This window comes from Maniola hyperantus, chromosome 10 (assembly GCF_902806685.2).
Source record: "Maniola hyperantus chromosome 10, iAphHyp1.2, whole genome shotgun sequence".
NCBI lineage: Eukaryota > Metazoa > Arthropoda > Insecta > Lepidoptera > Nymphalidae > Maniola > Maniola hyperantus.
In genome coordinates, this window is record NC_048545.1 from 1,496,856 (window position 1) to 1,513,287 (window position 16,432).

Consider the following 16,432-nt stretch of genomic DNA (forward strand, 5'->3'; position numbering starts at 1 on the left):
CAGCTAAAGCCTTGTCGCGTGAGAACAACTGGTGTGTTCAGAAGAATTAATAGCTCTTTATGTTTATCTTGCCTGCGTTGCATAACCGACCTTGCGTCGATTTGACGTTTTGACACGTTTTCATCTTGTTCTGCATTTCGAACTCGGAATCAGATAGAGATAGATCCATACTAATTATTACTAAGCTAACTGATGCGACTTCGTTCGCGTGGATTTAGGTTCACATTTTACCACTTTGGAAGTGTCTCTCGCGCAAACTAGGATTCAGTTTAGAAAAAAAAACCGGCCAAGTGCGAGTCAGGCTCGCGCAATGAGGGTTCCGTACCCTGTACTGTAGTAACAGTCGTATTTTTTCGGCATTTTGCAGGATAATTCAAAAACTATGATACATAAAAATAAATAAAAATCTGTTTTAGAATGTACATGTAAAGACCTTTCATATGATACCCCTTTTGATATTGTTATCTCACTTCGAAAGTTGAAAATACTAATTATTAGTTCATGACCACAATTAAATTTTTTTTGTGTGATCTAACCCTAAATTCACGGTTTTCAGTTTTTTCCCCAAATGTCAGCTATAAGATGTACCTACCTGCCAAATTAATGATTCTAGGTCAACGGGAAGTACCCTGTAGGTTTCTTGACAGACAGACGGACAGACAGACAGACAGACAACAAAGTGATCCTATAAGGGTTCCGTTTTTCCTTTTGAGGTACGGAACCCTAAAAATGACATTGGAAACCTCAATATCATTTTTGAAGACCTATCCATAGATACCTACCCCATACGTAGAACTGAAACTCAATTTTTTTTTGACAAAATTTATTACCCCAATTGTTTTTTTCTAATAAAAAAAATCTTTATTTCAGACCGTGGCCCATATGGTGTTAGTAAATAGTAGTAATATTTTAAAGACTTAAAACTATGTTAGTACATATAACTTACATGTAATTTAAATAAAAACCTTAATTTAAATATTTGCCGGTACGTACTGAGGCACTAGGTACATACACATGTGTACGGTTCACAGAATAGGTAGGTACATCTACTTACCAAGTTTCAACAGCATAGCTCTTATAGTTTCGGAAAAAAGTGGCTGTGACATACGGACGGACAGACAGACAGACAGACATGACGAATTTATAAGGGTTCCGTTTTTTGCCATTCGGCTACGGAACCCTAAAAACCCTCAGACCTGTGAGGTGATTCGCTAACTCAGTGTTCAACGATGAATGAAAGCGAGCTCATTTGACGTTTATTTTTAATCCATTGACGGTTTTCTACGAAGAATCATTTTAATATCACTCATTGAACCAGTAATGTATTAGCAACCAATGTCAAATGAGCTCGGTGGCTATCATTTATCGTTGGACACTGAGTTAGCGAATCAGCATGCTGGGAGCGTTTGGAACCTTCATAGCTTTAGTTTTAAATTCGCGTAATAATTATCACAACTGTATCTTACAAATCCAACAACCGGCCATCAAAAAGGGTAATTTATGACCTATTTTGAATAAATTATTTGAATTTTACCGACTTATTTTCAAAAATAGAATCAAAAAAAAAAAGAATCCCGCGCACTTTTAATTTTACCGCGCGTAAAAGTTCTATAGATAGTTCTCAATAGTCTTGCAAGTGCACCCGACGTTATATTCTGTGACCCAACGCTGGGTACCTATTACGTACCTAGAATCTAGATACTTATTGTACCTAAGTATGCCTACTAAATGTAAAATGCTACCATGATTGCCTGTAGGGGCAGGCCACTAAGGAAACATGTCTTATATAATCGCTGCGGAATTTAAAAATAATCTCTAACTTACTGATTAGTCATTACATAGGAATTTATCTGAGACTTAGTTCTAGCGTTAAGTGCCTAGTTAAAACCATTATTAATTAAGAATTAATTAAAAACTTAATAACATAAAATTAGGAACTTAATACACCTAAAAGTAATGCAATAATATACAAGAATGATTAGTGGTTTATTTAGCAAGTGAAAAATAAAAAAACTTAATAAATTATATTAAAATTGCTTACACCTATACAAACTTACTTAAGTTCAGTTGTTTTTTTAAAAAAAATACAATAAAACTCCTGTTCCGCATACACTGTAAAGAGTGACACATCTAGCAGGTAGTGCAAAACGTAAGTTTAGTAAAATTAAGCAATTATCAAAAGTTAAGTAACTCATCATAGCTTACCGTTAAGTAAAGTAAATAATCAAAATTTACGCATGGCTTGACATCCGGCTCCTTCCGCGTTACAGCCTACATCTAGGTGTGTCTCAACTCAAAATTCAGACAAAAGTTCAATACCGGAATCCCGTTAGCTATAAGATCACTGGCATCACCACAAAACACTTGAAAAACTATCGACTAACAACTTAAACTAACAAACTCATCACTTTTAGATCAATATTTGACACTTTTGCAACTACTTTTCATCAATGTAACACGCGTAAACTTTGTAAAATTGCGAAATATTCGCTTTAAATAACTCGCCACGATGGTATTTCGTTTGCAACTGACGTCTGACATCATAACAAGTTCATTTCAAGTTGCATTGAGTCCATCGATATGCTCCATCGCACTCACTCATTGATTTTTAATAAGTGAGAGAAAGAGACAGTCTGCTTTATTATAGGGGCGTCAATTGCACTAGCGGCGGTGGTAATATGAAGAACTAACTTGACACTTAAGTATTGATCCATTACGTGATCCATAGATCTGTCCATAATAATCTACGTGAAAGTAAGCTAAGTTTGCGCTAGATGGCGTTGCTCATAGTAAAATGTAATGTGTCGTAAGTGCTACAGATGTCACTAATCCATAGAATAATAGGGTCACAAATCAAATTAATGTACATACATGTAAATTAATGCCAAACAAACATTGCAATTAAATGATATGACCAGTTGTTGATTATATTCATGAAATACCAGCATATCATGAAATAAGCATTCACACTTCTGAAACCCTTTATGAAATGCACAATTCTATGATCTAGCCACATCATAGATATTATTTTTATAGTGATTTTCCTACTACCAGACCCACCGCGACTTTTTTCAAGAGGAGTTTATGAAAATCAGGCAAGAGGTAATTTCCAAAAACCTGAAACGTACTTACGTCTTTTTGGTTTTTGCCCGAAAGCCCAAACACCAATTTACATAAATAAGTATAACTGGAAAATGATGGATTTTCAAACAAACAAACTTTCATCCCCTATTTAAACCTCTTAGGGATGAAAATTCCAAAAAAATGCTAAAATCTTTCTTAGTGGGCGCCCTATTGTCCTACGCCATAAAATGTCCGCAAAATAACGTCTGCTTTGCTTCTGTCCAACATTTACTTAGTGCTTACGTCTTTTCACTTGTTTAGACTTTAAATAAATAAACATACCTTGCTACCTACTTAGATTTAATTTAGTTCATTTCACTTTTACACCCAGCAGGCGAACTTTCCTAGGTCAATCCTACAAGACCTCGACTAATTGAGACAATTTGATTCCCCTTTGGACCTAAACACAGCTGTTCAATCGATTCACTCTCTTTAATCAGGTGTTATCAACTTTTTAGCATTTTCTTTTTGTTCCGTTTATAAAAAATCTACATCACTACCCATGTTATAAAAGTGTATTAATTGTTTGTTGGTTTGTACAAAGAAACAATAATTAATAACAACTATGCCTTTGGTTTACCAAATTTTTGGCACCGTTTTCAATATTTGTATGTAAATTTTTAAAACCGTGCCCCTTTGAAACGGAATATTTTAACGCAAATCTGGAAAACCACATATACATAGATATGATATGTATATGGGTATATATATTTATATATATTTGTGTATTATTAGAATGTACTGTGTATGTAGTCTAATTTATAATAATATATGTAATATAACTAGGGCCATTTTCGGCTGCCGCACCAACCCGTGCTTTCGTGATTCCTTTCGTCAAAGGTTGCCTGAAAGAGATCGCTTTAGCGATAAGGCCGCCTTTGCATGCTACAGCTATTAGATTAAGATCCTGTATTCTGTTTTTTCAATGTTTACTTTGTGTTGTTGTGCAATAAAGTGTAAATAAATAAAATAAAAAAATACATAGATATTAGTTCCTAGGCGCTTCTTCTGCGTGAGGTCTTTTGATTGTACCTAATGCTCAAGTATTATAACCTAACCCATAGGTATACTTAACTGTTTGCCAGCTTTCAAAAATAAATGTTTTTCTTTCTTTCTTTCCTAGAAGGAAGAGATTATCTACAAAATTTTATTGAGTTTGATTTATTAGTATTCAAATGAGAGCCAAACTAATTTTTTTAACCCCAAAACCCTCTTAACAAAGGCAGGCTCGATATTTGGTCAATTATCAGATTTGACTCTAACATAACAAGATTTTGTTATTTACATAGTTTTACATAATTTGATCAAACGACCTTGCTATATTTGCCTCAACGCAGTCTCATAACAACTGCAATACATTATACACTCGCCACGAACCCGCAATCATTTCACTCTCTATGCACAGGTGTTGACAACGTTTTCATATTTATGACGTTCTTCATAATCCATACTTAATATTATAAATGCGAAAGTGTATCTGTCTGTCTGTCTGTCTGCTAGCCTTTCACGGCCCTTCCGTTTAACCGATTTTGACGAAATTTGGTGCAGTGATATCTTGCATCTAGGGGAAGGACATAGGCTACTTTTTATCCCGACAAATCAGAGTTCCCACGGGATTTTTCAAAACCTAAATCCACGCGGATGAAGTAGCGGGCACCACCTAGTTTGGCATAATTTAGTCTATAACGACCTTGCCATGTTTACCTAAGTTCTGCAACTGTAATAATATATTATACACTTGCCACGCGACCATAGCCATTTCACTTTCTATGGGCTTGAGTTGACATTTTCATAATATGACGTTTTTCATCATTTGGAATAGTTTAGTCTAACGACCTTGCCATGTGTACCTAAATTCTGCAACTGTAATATATTTATACACTCGCCACGCAACCATAGCCATTTCACTTTTCATGGGCTTGAGTTGACATTTTCATATATGACGTTTTTCATAATTATTTAACATAATTTAGTCTAACGACTGTTAACCTGAGCATTGCAACTGCAATACATAATAATATACACTCACCACGCTACCGTAGTCATTTCACTCTCTATGGAGTATGGACAGGGATTGACAACATTGTCATATCTATGACGTTCTTCATAATTTGGCACATATTAGTCTAACGACCTTGCCATATCTAAGCACCTTGGGACCCCAGCGTCTAACGGTTTTTCGAACTATGTGCCCTGCCTATTGCCACATTAGCTTCGCAACGTGTTGAGCTATGTTCTCTTATGGATTTTCTCATTACTGATTTGATCATGTATAGAAACTCTCTCCATTGCCTGCTTAGTGACTCTGGGCTTTCATACCAAGCCTATAATAATTAGCGACTGTGTCTCGGAACCATATCTCATCACTGATTTTTCATCCCTTTCCAGTGATGAATTTCATTCAAAAAGTGAGTGATAAAGTGATTTCATTTCAATTTTAATTGATGTTGAATTTGTACCAAAGGTTGGTGACACCATCTGCCTCCGAGCGCGACCAGATTTCCCAGTGGGGATACAGGCGCCGGCGTCGCGGAAAAAAGTAAAAACAAACTCGTTAGCCAATAACAACAATGGTGCGCGTGCGCCTTTTTTCCTGCCATTTCTTATTCGGACACCGGACGTTTCGGACGTCACTGTAAAAAGGGCAAAATAAAAATACATTATTATTTTTTCTCTAAATAACAAAGCCAGTGTAGTAACGTCCCAATAGGAAAATCGAAAAATTTTTTACTCTGTTATTACGCACATTTTTTTTTCATAAGTTGTCAACAATATTTTTTTACGAACGAAATAAACTGTGTTTGTTAAGTTTAAGCTTATTGTAAGTCAAAATTATTTGAGAGCGGTCGAATCGAAAATCATTTTTTTATAAATTCAATAAAAGTACTGAAAAAGTGACAATTTTTTTTTGGTTTTTGCTGGTTGAAAACTTTTGCATTTGTGAAAAAAAAGCAGCAAGTTGGAGAAAAACACGGGCTTTCCCGTAGAAAATTTTCACTAATCTACGCAATTTACTTCGGAAAAGCTGCATAGCTTTGAATAAAACTTACATAAAAAAGTCCTAGTGCATGAAAACTTTATAAAACTTTATCGACTAATGGTGTGATGGTTTAAAACAAACTGTATTTGGTGGTATCGAATCATGGCAGTGTTATGGCATTCTGTTGTACTCAACTGTGTCTTCATTTTGGTGGTGTACGCTGTTACTTGTGAAGCTTACAGTCCTAGAGGTGAGTTTTTTAGCAATATATGGCACGTGTATCGTATAGCGGTAAGACCCCTTGAAATGTTGTGTCCATGATAAACCAAGAACTTTGAGCGTCTAGAGCGAACTGGAACGTCGGAAATAATCAGTTCATCAGGCCCAAATTACTTACGGCGTTTCGCGTATTGGAAGTCGGTAATCGAGTTCTGACAAGACAATTGTCCGTTCTTGTTGTGTATTCGCGTATTGAACCGTGTTCATCAAGCCAAACGACTTTACGTAGGTACCTACCTACTTACTTTAAAAGCACCACTTAATTTTTAAAGGCAAAGCAGAAAGCTTCTTCATTACAATAAAACCTCTAAAATGAAAAGAACGTGGCTCTGGCTTACTCCAGCAATGCGCGACACTTTATTCAATATCACATTATTGATATTATTGTTTTTTTTTAAAGAGCAATCGGCGAGTTTCTTTGTCTTTCTTCTCGATAGGAAGGGATTTTTGAACCAGCAGGGTAGTAGTAGATTCACTTAGATTCAAAGTTTATTTACATAAAAGTATTTCTTTTCCATTCTATACTTACTATTAAATAAAGCTCCAGTGATTCTAATGTGTAAAATTATTATTTCAGATGCAATCGATATTTTTACGGCAAAATTTACTTGCGATTTTTTTTTGGGAAAAATTATTTATTCATCTACCTTCCAAAATAATTGTAATAAATTTTACACGATATTAAATTCCAAATTAATTAATTCAATAAGCATCATCATGATTATCTTACGCTCTCGCCGGCCCACTACTGACGAGTCTCCTCTCAGAATAAGAAGGACTTATCCACCACGCTGGATAAGTGCGGATATCTGAGAACATTATGAAGAATTCTCAGACATTTCTCACGATATTTTCCTTCACCGTTAAAGCACGTGATCGGCGATATTGAATGGCTTAAAACGCACATAGCTTCGAAAAGTTAGAAAAAGTCCCATATTTTTAACCGACTTCCAAAAAGGAGGTGGTTCTCAATTCGGCCCATTTTTTAATGCACTAGGTATATAAACTAAAATACTATAAAAAATCGATTTTTTCGAAGTTTATGGACCGAGGAGCAAAATTTTTAATCTCTATAGGACCTAGTCATAGTAGTAAGCAAATATTTAGAAATTGTCTCTATATTGTTATAAACTGAGTGAAATGCTGTTATTACATCAATAGCACCTGCAGCTGTGAATTTATTGTGGATAATGTTGACTATCGAGCTAGCTTTCCACAGTTGAAACTTATATAGCTTAGCTATTACGTGATAAACAATGGCCTGAACACTTTGAGGTCCCACAACTATATCTTTTGGAATATACGCTTTTACATATAAAATACTATTTTTATTTTATTTTTAACAATTTTTTTATTAGTACTGAAAATATTACAATGAAACTTAAAGCTAGACAAATCATGCCCGAGTGGAATGGTGTCAAGAATACTGGCTGCATTTCCGCGCTGGACAGCCAGGCTGATCCGTTGCGCAAAAAATGAGCCAGTCCTTCTGTCACCAGATGAGGGTATTCATCGCGGTGAAATGTTTCGGATTTTTTTCAGATTATGTTAAAACGAGACATTTATGTGAGAGATATAGGTAGCTCTGTCACGTTTTAGTGCGCTCTATAAGTAGGTCTCACCTTAAGACTCCATGGCCCCAGGGTCTCCACGGCAAACGGAACAAATACTAAATAGACATGATGACCGCAACTTCAACCACTTGAATTTCGGTTTTTAGGGTTCCGTACCTCAAAAGGAAGAAAGGAATCCATTTCGGATCACTTCATTCTGACGTCATCCATCATTGTGGTTACGCCATTTTTTGCAGATCCAAGCTTTCATCCGCTAATCTCTCTTTCATAATAGGTGTAATGGAACCATAACTCTTACGAATCCATTATATTTTTGATCGTCACTGTCACTTCATGTTTTCGATCTCATTGGCGGTCAGTTATGCAGTTAATCTGGCAAAAAACCGACCAAGTGCGAATTAGACTCGCGCACTCAGAGTTCCGTACTACAATCGTATTTTACCAACATTTTGCACGATAAAATAAAAACTATTAGGTACGCCTAAAAATAAATAAAAATCTGTTTAAGTGTGTGTAACCTTACTTTGAAAGTTGAAAATAGCAATATTTGTTCGTGAAAACATTTTAATTTGTTTCTTGTGATGTAACCTATAGGTTTCTTTTTCTTTTTTTTAAATCTGATATTTTGTTTTAAGTACATGATAGTCTGTATGCCAGCCCCATCGTTACAAACCAAATTAAAATCAAACTACATACATAAATAAATCTAAAACTATAATATCAATTTGAGAGAATCACTAACTTTATACACTTTCATTGCCGAAATGCTCGAAGGTTTGTTCAAAATACAGTTAAAAATACCAATATTCATAAAATTTTAATTTAGTTCACACGTTAGTATATTATTTTCTCTAAAATTATGATTGCGAAATAGGTTTCTTGACAGACAGACAACAAAGTGATCCTATAAGGGTTCCGTTTTTTCTTTTGAGGTACAGAACCCTAAAAACAGACAAAAAAATGGATTTAACGCTAGCTAGTTCGCGGTTATCTTTCTTTCTACCTTTTTTTCATTGCATCACGTTTTTCCTGTTCCTATTTTGATGTTTTGGATGAGTTTTTCAGTTACTAAAATTTTCTGTTCTGAATCTAATTGAGAGCACTGTATTTCACCTACTTCGATGAAAAATCATCATCATCATCATCATCATCATCATCATCCTTATCATCATCATCATCATCATCATCATCATCATCATCATCATCATCATCATCATCATCATCATCATCATCAACCGTACGCCGGCTCACCACAGAGCACGGGTTTGACCCCGGTTGGTATCTGGATCGCAGTGACCGACTTTTGAGTGGCCCAGATGTAATGGTAATAATTAATTAATTAATGATATTTTTGATCACAGATTTCCAATCTTCTTTAGAAAAATAATTAAATTAATTCAGTAACAAATTTCTACTTACATAATTAATTATTAGGCTATTATTTATTTTTATTGTTATTTATAATTTGCGTGCTTTTTTAAAGTCTGGTTATGCTTTGCAACCATTTAGGATTACAATAAGGACGAAACTTTGTATTATGGAATTAGGTTACAATTATTATAGTAATCTGTTTTGGATGCCAATAAATAAAATAAAATAAAATAAAATAAATAAATTACATCGGATGCAGTGCGTAAAGAGTCTAATCTAAACAATGTGTATAATATTCAACAATGGTCTATAAGCTACTTCTAACAAATGAATGAATCGACGTTAATATTATGAATTCAATAACCAATTCCGTTGATTTATCTGATTATTGTTAGAAATATGATTACCTACTATGTTATAACAACACCTTTCCCCTTCTAGTCTGAGAGACAGCTGTCATAATTTTGTATCGAAATAATAGTAACTGTAGTGTAGTATCATCATCATCATCATCATCATCAACCCATCGCCGACTCACTACAGAGCACGGGTCTCCTCTCAGAGTGAGAACGGTTTTGGCCATAGTCTACCACGGTGGCCAAGTGCGGATTGGCAGACTTCACACACATTTGAGAACATTATGGAGAACTCTCAGGCATGCAGTTTTCCTCACGATGTTTTCCTTCACCGTTAAAGCAAGTGATATTTTAATTACTTAAAAACGCACATAACTCCGAAAAGTTAGAGATGCGTGCCCGGGATCGAACCCCCGACCTCCGATTGGAAGGCGGACGTCCTAACCACTAGGCTACACAGTAGTGTAGTATATATATATAACTAAGTATAATATTAAGGAGATTCCAACCTTTGCCTTCAAAAAACGTGGTATCTCCAAAACTCATACAAAGTCAGGCACATACCTACCTCATTTTTTTCAGACCTTTATCTAAAACTTGATAATAATGTTAAGTCATCACTACCCATAATATTATAAATGCGAAAGTATATGTTGATAATTTGTGATTGATAATTTTACATTTCGAAATAACTTACCTATACAAGTTTTTCTTAAATTAAGAATCGAACTTTGGTGAAGCTTCGTGACGTGATTTGGCCATTAATCCACCACGCTGCGTTCTGGCCAAGCGCGGACTGGCAGACTTAGCTACACACCTTTGAGAAAAGACTTATAGAGAACTCTCGACTTCGTCCGCATGAATTTAGGTTTTAAAAATCCCGTTGCAACTCTTTGATTTCCGGAGTTAATAGTAGCGTAGGTACGTCACATTCCAGGTCTTGACCCATAGCCATCCAAAAAATCCAATCCCGCGTTAAACCCATTGAAAAAAACCGGCCAAGTGCGAGTCAGGCTCGCACAATGAGGGTTCCGTACTACAGTCGTATTTTTTCGACATTTTGCAGGATAACTCAAAAACTATGATACATAAAAATAAATAAAAATCTGTTTAAGAATGCACAGGTAAAGACCTTTCATATGATACCCCACTTGATATAGTCACTCACTTCGAAAGTTGAAAATACTAATTATTAGTTCATGACCACAATTTAATTTTTTTTGTGTGATCTAACCCTAAATTCATGGTTTTCAGATTTTTCCCTAAATGTCAGCTATAAGATCTACCTATCTGCCAAATTTCATGATTCTAGGTCAACGTTAGGTTCTAGGTTAAGGTTAAGACCTTTCATATGATACCCCACTTGATACAGTTATCTTACTTATAAAATTGAAAATACTAATTATTAGTTCATGACCACAATTTAATTTTTTTTGTGTGATGTAAACCTAAATTCACTGTTTTCAGATTTTTCCCCAAATGTTAGCTACCTGCCAAATTTCATGATTCTAGGTCAACGGGAAGTACCTACCCTGTAGGTTTCTTGACAGACCGACAGACAGACAGACAGTCAACAAAGTGATCCTATAAGGGTTCCGTTTTTCCTTTTGAGGTACGGAACCCTAAAAAAATGCACTATACCCATGCAAAAAATTCACCTCGATCCGTGCTCTGTTTCAGCGTGATTGAACGACACATAAACACACACATTCGCACGACGGCCACTTCGAATAAGTGCACAAACGCTCTTACGTGTGCTAAAACCGGAACATCCACGATTTGCCTACGACTGTGTACAGGCAAATACCGAATACGTCACAGTACAGGAAGGAAAACAGTTTATATCACAAGATCGATGTTACGGAAGATATCAATTCAATTCCGTCCGCTCTCCAGTAACTCTAGATGGCTTTCACTCTAGGGTCGCGGGTTCGACGCCTGCCAAGATGATGCGATAGCGGAGACTGTTCAATACAACCGGCATATAAAGTGCCATTTACATTTGATTGACAAACGACTGTCAATGGACAAAATAAATATTATTGACGAACTGGACTGAGAAAATGTTAAACTCGACCTCGGTAACGGGCCGTAATTTTTTAAAGCACACTCAAAGGTTTCAAAAGGTGCGTAAATCTTGCGCCAATACACAACACACACATACACAGGTACTAATAGGTAATGTTACACATACACATGTAGTACATTAAAATTTTATGAGTTTTTAAATAAAACTAGAAGTCAAGAAGTAACAAATACATAAACAAACTATTACGTACGTATGGGCATTCGTATCACAAACGCACATAATAATAAATATAATTAAAAAAAAAATTGTAACGACTCAATCTTGAACGTAAGAATATTTCACTTAGGTCCAATTGCGTGACAGGCTAACTATGTTTCCCAAACTTTGACCACCAATAAAACCGGCCAAGTGCGAGTCAGGCTCGCGCAATGAGGGCTCCGTACTACAGTCGTATTTTTTCGACATTTTGCACGATAATTCAAAAACTATGATGCATAAAAATAAATAAAAATCTGTTTTAGAATGTACAGGTAAAGACCTTTCATATGATACCCCACATGATATAGTCACTCACTTCGAAAGTTGAAAATACTAATTATTAGTTCATGACCACAATTTAATTTTTTTTGTGTGATCTAACCCTAAATTCATGGTTTTCAGATTTTTCCCCAAATGTCAGAAGATCTACCTATCTGCCAAATTTCATGATTCTAGGTCAACGGGAAGTACCCTGTAGGTTTCTTGACAGACAGACAGACAGACAGACAGACAACAAAGTGATCCTATAAGGGTTCCGTTTTTCCTTTTGAGGTACGGAAACCTAAAAAGTGCATAAGTTCAAACCTCAGTATCTCGGTTTAAAGTCAATAAACCCTGACTAGCACAATTCAAGTTTAACCATAACTATAATATACGCCACGCCAAGGACCATAGTTGTTGCCGATGCTAAACTTTTTTTTAAATTATTTACCTAATTCGATTATTTCTTTGTCAGAGTCCAAACCGCGTCGTTACAAATCGTTTGTAAATACTCCTTTAGATCACTTGTTATTTCGATTCCTTTTAGCAATTGAATAACAAATAACAATTTATTCTGCGGTTTGTTCTGCTCCGACGGATCAATTATTCAAACAAAACCGATTTTGATCAATTACATAAAAGTATAAAGTAATTTAAACTTCTCTAATTTTCTTGTTTTATTCTTTGATCTAGATTCTAGAAATCTATCTAGATAAGCTAGTCATAATAACATATAATAAATAATAATAATAATAAATAAATAAATAATTTTATTTCAGGCAATGAAAATACAAGTTACAACCCATAACAATATACACACAATATGAAGCAGATTACATAAGATATTAGAATTGAATTGAATAACAATATAAATGTAAAAAAATGGAGCTAACAATTAAAAAAAAAAAAAAAAAAATTATATGTAGTGTATATGTAGTGATGAGTAAAGAGTAGATTATTATCTAATGTTTGTAATTTATATTTAGAGTTGTATTAGTTGGCAGTTTGCGCGGCAAACCGGATGTCCTGACTAGGTTGCAGTGGGTGTAGACTAGCCCTTAGAACCGGATCAATAAAGACATTAAACAAGATATGCTATAATAATTTTCATATTCGCTTTCTAAACTAGACCTTTCAGTTTCAATATTATGGATTTAGGTTACTAACACCCGTTTTCATTAAATCTAGGAGTTGCCTAAATCGGATGCCTAAGTATTTAGGAGATGCCTAGAGAAAAAAAACGTTTCATCAACCCTTAGGCGATGACTAACGACGTTAGGTGACTCCTAAAGTTAGGACACCGATTCGCCGGTGCTTAACGCTAGGCAACTCCTAAATTGGACTTAACTCCACTTAGGAGTTGCCTAGTAGTGGAAATCGTTTGGTGAAAAGTAAATTAGACCTAAGGAATCTCCTTAGGCGTTAACTAGTTAGGCGCTGCCTTGCTCGTGGTTAGTGAAAACGGGCATAAGATTCCTGTAGCATTTATTTAATTTTCCGGGACTTAAAATCCATGCCTTTCTCGAGTCCCAAAGTCAAAGTCAAAGTCAAATGATTTATTCAAAATAGGTAATATAAATTACTGTTTTCGATTGCAGTTGTTAGATTTGTAAGATAATATAGTGGTGATAATTATTTCGCAAACTTAAAGTTACTTCCAAAGTCTATAATCTCTATGTCTCGCTAGCGAAAGATAAGACTGGAAAAGCGCGGCAAATTAAAAAAATATCAGTATGGCAGCTCTGAAATTAGTATGACAGACCTGGAATAATCTAATTTGATACCGCAGAAATAAAAATAAGTAATTCTAAAGTATCAAATTCGGTTAATCCAGGTCTGTCATAATAAAATACAATTTCAGAGCTGCCATACTGATATTTTTAAATTTGCCGCGTTTTTCCAGTCTCATCTTTCGTCAGCCAGACTCTAGCTATACACATCGATATAATAATCGCGTCGATTCGTTGATCCGGTGCAGCGTGATTGAAGGACAAACCAGCAATCCAGTTGTAGATTGCAATAATTTTTTGATCTTACACAATGAAACCAAGAAACAAAAACACTCGCAATTATAATATCAGTAGAAATAAGGCGTCGGATATAAAATCGGTAACTGTAAAATTTAACTCCTCACGCGCCATTTTAACCTTTTATGTCAAATTTCATGTCAAAAGTACGTTTTTCTGCTGCTCCTGTAAAATCCAATTTCGTGGAATCACACCATTATGTTCGCCAGCTCCTCAAATATTACAAACTAATTAGCTTATGCTCGCGACTTCGTTCGCGTTGAATACACATTTCGAACCCCTATTTCACCCCCCCCCCCCCCCCCCCAGGTGTCGAATTTTCAAAAATCCTTTGTTAGCGGATGCCTGCGTCTAATAGCTATCTGCATGCCAAATTTCAGCCCGACCCGTCCAGTAGTTTTAGCGTGCGTTGATAGATCAGTCAGTCAGTCAGTCAGTCAGTAACCTTTTCCTTTTATATATTTAGAAGACAACATGGTGTGATAGATAGGTACAATTCACAATAACGTACAATTCATTCACCTCTAACATCAATAGCCAGGCAATCAAGTATTCTATCCATGGGATGTGACGCAATCCTATAAGCGCCATAAGCAACATAATAAGGCTACCACAAACTGCTGACGGTGTGATGCAATTAGAGTATGGTTTAAGGCACAAACTCTTACGATTCTGAAATCCAAAAGTCTGTTAACAAAAAAAAAATCAATACCCTTATTATAAATGTGAAAGTGTGTTTGTTTGTTGGTTTGTTCTTCAATCACGTCGCAACGGTGCAACGGATTGACGTGATTTTTGCATAGGTACCTATGGGGTGATTCTCTAACTCAGTGTCTAACACTGAACGATAGCCACAGAGCTCATTTTTTAATCCGTTGAAAGTTTTCTACGAAAATATATTTTACTACCACCCAGTAAAGCAGCAATGTAGAACCAACCAACCTACACACTGACTGCTACTACACTGAGTTAGACACTGAGTTAGCGAATCACCTAGCTGGAGAGTGACATAGGCTACTTTTTATCCCGGAAAATCAACGAGTTCCTACGGGATTTTTAAAAAACCTAATTCCACGCGGACGAAGTCGCGGGCATCAGCTAGTAAGTATTATATTTTATGTACAAATCTTGAGCAAAATCAAGTTCACGTTCAGTGTTCACGGTTTCTCGCTGATTTGTGGTACATTAAGGAACAAGGTTGTGAAAGTCCCGAGCTTCACTCTCCAAAATATTAGGTTTTTTTTAAAAAGAATAGATGAAGCAGTGGGTTAAATAAAAACCAGCAAGCAGTATAATCGCTCCAATTTATTTATTAATCATTCATCGCAATAATAATCACTGATTTATATTTAATACTATTTACAACACATTAGTTTTTGCTTACACTGATGTATTTATTACTGTTTATTTATATCACTATTAATTTGCATTGATTTACTTGTCACAATTTCTACTTACACTGAATTTACCGATTAACTAATATTTAGAACACAAACTGGCATAGTTTTTGCTGACACCGTGTTACGTACAATAATATCTCTCGAAATGAGCTCTCATGGCTTTTTAAAGCTGTATCCCTACCGAAGGCGTCCGGTAGGTGGGCTGTGATTCGCTGTTTGGCTGCGGTTGGCGGTGATTCGTTGTCAGTGGCGGTAAGTGGCTGTCATTGGCTGTGATAGACCGGCTTGGCAGTGATTAGCCGGCCTCACATAGGTTGGCTCGGGTTGGCTCGGATTGGCTCGGGTTGGCTCAAGTGTGTGGCGTAACATTAGCCATGTTAAATGACTAATATTCCCCTTTCCTCTCCAACTAAGCGTCAGGCTTGTGCTAGGAGTAGGTACGACAATAGTGCAACGGGCGGGGTTTGAGCCGTCGACCTTTCGGTTTTCAGTCCACTCCTTTACCTGTTGAGCTATTGAGGCTCTGTATATCTATAGGTAATAGGTATATTAGAATTTCCCTTAAACCGTAACCGCCTATGACTTGCACGGCATAATTAAGGCAGTGAAATGCATTCCACGCCGCTACACGTGTACGGAACCCGGGCTTTTCTATAAGGTTTACGTAACCCGCGCTCGACAGGAATGCGCATCAAACCTTACGTACTGTTATGTGATGACTCCAGTGTGACTGTGGAAGTGACATTGTGCAAGAACCTCCTCCACGACGACCTC

The 16,432-nt window shown here is 36.0% G+C and overlaps 2 protein-coding genes across 5 annotated transcripts in view; one reads left to right on the forward strand and one right to left on the reverse strand.

Annotated features, from left to right (window-relative positions):
* The window catches only part of LOC117986193 (cadherin-87A-like), a 290,214-nt gene extending 287,672 nt beyond the window's left edge, over positions 1–2,542 (reverse strand). For all 4 annotated transcript variants that reach the window (XR_011237212.1, XM_069501318.1, XM_034973035.2 and 1 more), the window contains exon 1: positions 2,206–2,542. The gene's annotated coding sequence lies outside the window, so the exon portion shown is untranslated. The remainder of the gene's footprint in view (positions 1–2,205) is intronic.
* Positions 2,543–5,679: 3,137 nt separating this feature from the next.
* LOC117986003 (chymotrypsin-like elastase family member 2A) overlaps positions 5,680–16,432 on the forward strand; it is a 28,861-nt gene continuing 18,108 nt past the window's right edge. Inside the window, exon 1 of the mRNA XM_034972806.2 lies at positions 5,680–6,353. Within this exon, the coding sequence (XP_034828697.1) occupies positions 6,266–6,353 (88 nt within the window). The 5' untranslated portion in view covers positions 5,680–6,265. The remainder of the gene's footprint in view (positions 6,354–16,432) is intronic.